This window comes from Aplysia californica, unplaced genomic scaffold (genome assembly GCF_000002075.1).
Source record: "Aplysia californica isolate F4 #8 unplaced genomic scaffold, AplCal3.0 scaffold00042, whole genome shotgun sequence".
Taxonomy (NCBI): Eukaryota; Metazoa; Mollusca; class Gastropoda; order Aplysiida; family Aplysiidae; genus Aplysia; species Aplysia californica.
In genome coordinates this window covers 1220637-1223197 of record NW_004797312.1, presented here as the reverse complement: position 1 = coordinate 1223197, position 2561 = coordinate 1220637, and the positions used below count along the sequence as shown (strand labels likewise).

Sequence of the window (2561 nt, the reverse complement as noted above, 5' to 3'; positions counted from 1 at the left end):
TGTTTGAGCGCTTAATCAGCTGCTTGCACTGTATGCTTCCCGGGAAGCTGAGAATGTTTCGGAGTGTTCTATGGTCTACTGGGGTAATAATGTAGTGTAAAGCGCAGAGAGCCTGCTGTTGAGCGGGGATATGCGCTATACAAATGCTATTTATTATTATTATTATTATTAATTGTGCACGTCCACTCTTTAGCCTCACGAGCCGCCCCTGCCCATCTCACCTCCTTTGCCCCCTCCTGACTCTTTCTGGTGCCTTTTAACCCCACCCCTGATCTTCTGGTAGGAAAGATCTACACCTAGCCTTCTCGGACAAGGGCGAAAAATCTTAGAGGTCCCGTGTTTGAGTTGCGCACATTAAAGGTCCCTTGGTGGTCTAAAAACGATATGAGTAGGCTTCGGCTGCCACCGTGGCAAAATTCAAAATTTCCTACTTACTGAAATTATTAGGTGTGTCCCGCGCGCTCATATGACCTTATGCAGTTGCGAGCACTGTACAATACTTACCACCCACCCACACCCCAAATAACCGGTAACTTAAACTAAAAATCAAATATGCTAAAATACGTGTCCATGAACAATTTTGGCTGAAAGGGCATGGGACGTAATAAAAATAATCCACTCGGCTTTTAGTCCGAACATAAGTTAGTGTTCTTGGCACACCGATGTTCCCTGTTGCTATTCGTTATCTTTTTCAGATCTCTCTCTCTCTCTCTCTCTCTCTCTCTCTCTCTCTCTCTCTCTCTGCCCGTGTTCTCTCTGCATGTCGTGTATGTGTGTGCGTGTGTGTGTATGTGTGTGTGCGTATGTGTGTATGTGTGCGTATGTGTGTATGGGCGAGTGTGTTTGTGTGTGTGTGTGTGTGTGTTTGTGTGTGTGTGTGTGCGTGTGTGTTTGGACTATTAATTCGATGCAATCCTGTTGAAGTAGTAGAGGTAGTAGTAGCAGCAACAACAGCAAGCATGGAAAATACACGTTTTGAAGGAACGAGCTATTGTCGAGAAATAAAACCCAAATCAGTTTCGAATTATATAAAAATTGACCCTGAACTAAGAGGTCTCAAAGAATGTGATTGATTAAAACCACTCAGCTCCACTAACTATTGCAAATATGTCATTTAAGGCGCCAGACATGATGTGGAAAAATCATCAAACTGAACGAAAAAGATGGGGGGGGGGGGACAACAACACCAATACAATGAAAGGTTTTTAAATATACAAAAACAGAGAGATGAAGGAATCGATTAGACGGAATACCTCCAAAATACTGAGTTCTTTCCTACCTGCAGGCTAAAAAGTCCCAAAGTCACGTTATTCTTTACCCCTTTCATGTCCCAAACAAGTGCGCATGTGTACACCCCTGTGTCTGCCGGGGTCAGGTCGGTTATGTCAAGGTCACCCTTGTAGAAAAGAGTTCGGCTGCAAGAAAATCAAATCATTTAAGATCATTATCAGCAATGTCTTCTTCTTCTTCTTCTTCTTCTTCTTCTTCTTCTTCTTCTTCTTCTTCTTCTTCTTCTTCTTCTTCTTCACCGACGTCTATGGTGTGGCGGTAAAGCGCTTCCACTCGCAGACACAAGACCCGAGTTCGATTCCCGTAAGGGCAGCATTTTCATCCAGTATCTAGGTTTTTCTGTTGGGACGTTGCATCCCTTTCAGTCCTTACAGATAATGGTCGAGGCCCGCCTCCTAAATGATCTAAATTGTGCCGATTGGGGTGTTGAGCATGACACACGAGCAAAAATTTCCACCCGTCGCACGGCTGCAAATGATGACGTCACTTGTCGGTGAAGATAGGCGAGTTGGTTGTTTGTGGGTGCTCTGGCGTGGTTTGCTCTTTCTTTCCAATCAAACATCTAAGGTCCGCATCTCCCCTCCTTCTTTTTTTTGTGTATATTATTACTCTCTTGGGAAACCACCAATCTTCGGCACTTAAATGACCTTATTGTGTTGCAAGTGCTATTAAAAAAATAAAATTAAAAAAAGACTCTTACTAAAGGAAGATAGGCGAACGGGCGCAAATGGCCTGATTTGTATATTTGCTGTCGTGAACACGAACGGAAATAGTCCTAGTGTGCGCTGGGCTTTATACTCAGTGCACACCGCCTGGTGGATTCATGTGATGGAGTCGAGGACAGCCCAACTTTTTTCCTTCGCGGATGCGGCGAAAATTACCATTTATTTTGGCACAATGCGATTGAATTTAAATAAGGTGGGTAGTTGGCGGGTGCTCTGGAGTGGTATGCTCCTTCTTTCCTATCAAACATCTATGGTCCTTTTCTCCCCTCCCCTCCTTTTCTGAATTTGTTACTCTCTTGTAACAGCTCTAATCTCCGGCACTTATATGGCCTTATTGTGTTGTAGGTGCCGTAAAAAACACTTACTAAAACAAATAGCATTGCAAGGAATTCAAATAAATTCGAATGTAACTTTAAAAATCAAATATGCACAAAGTATAAAACCTGAGGTCCTCATCTTCCATAATGTGTGTCTGTGTGAGTATCAGTTTATACATGTGTGTGTGTGTGTGTGTGTGTGTGTGTGTGTGTGTGTGTGTGTGTGTGT

General features: G+C 43.3%; 1 protein-coding gene across 1 annotated transcript in view; it reads right to left on the bottom strand.

Moving 5' to 3' along the window:
- Positions 1-2561, bottom strand: part of LOC101859623 — an 18370-nt gene that overhangs the window by 9377 nt on the left and 6432 nt on the right. The window contains exon 3 of the mRNA XM_005092224.3: positions 1280-1415. Coding sequence (XP_005092281.1) covers positions 1280-1415 — 136 coding nt within the window. The remainder of the gene's footprint in view (positions 1-1279; positions 1416-2561) is intronic.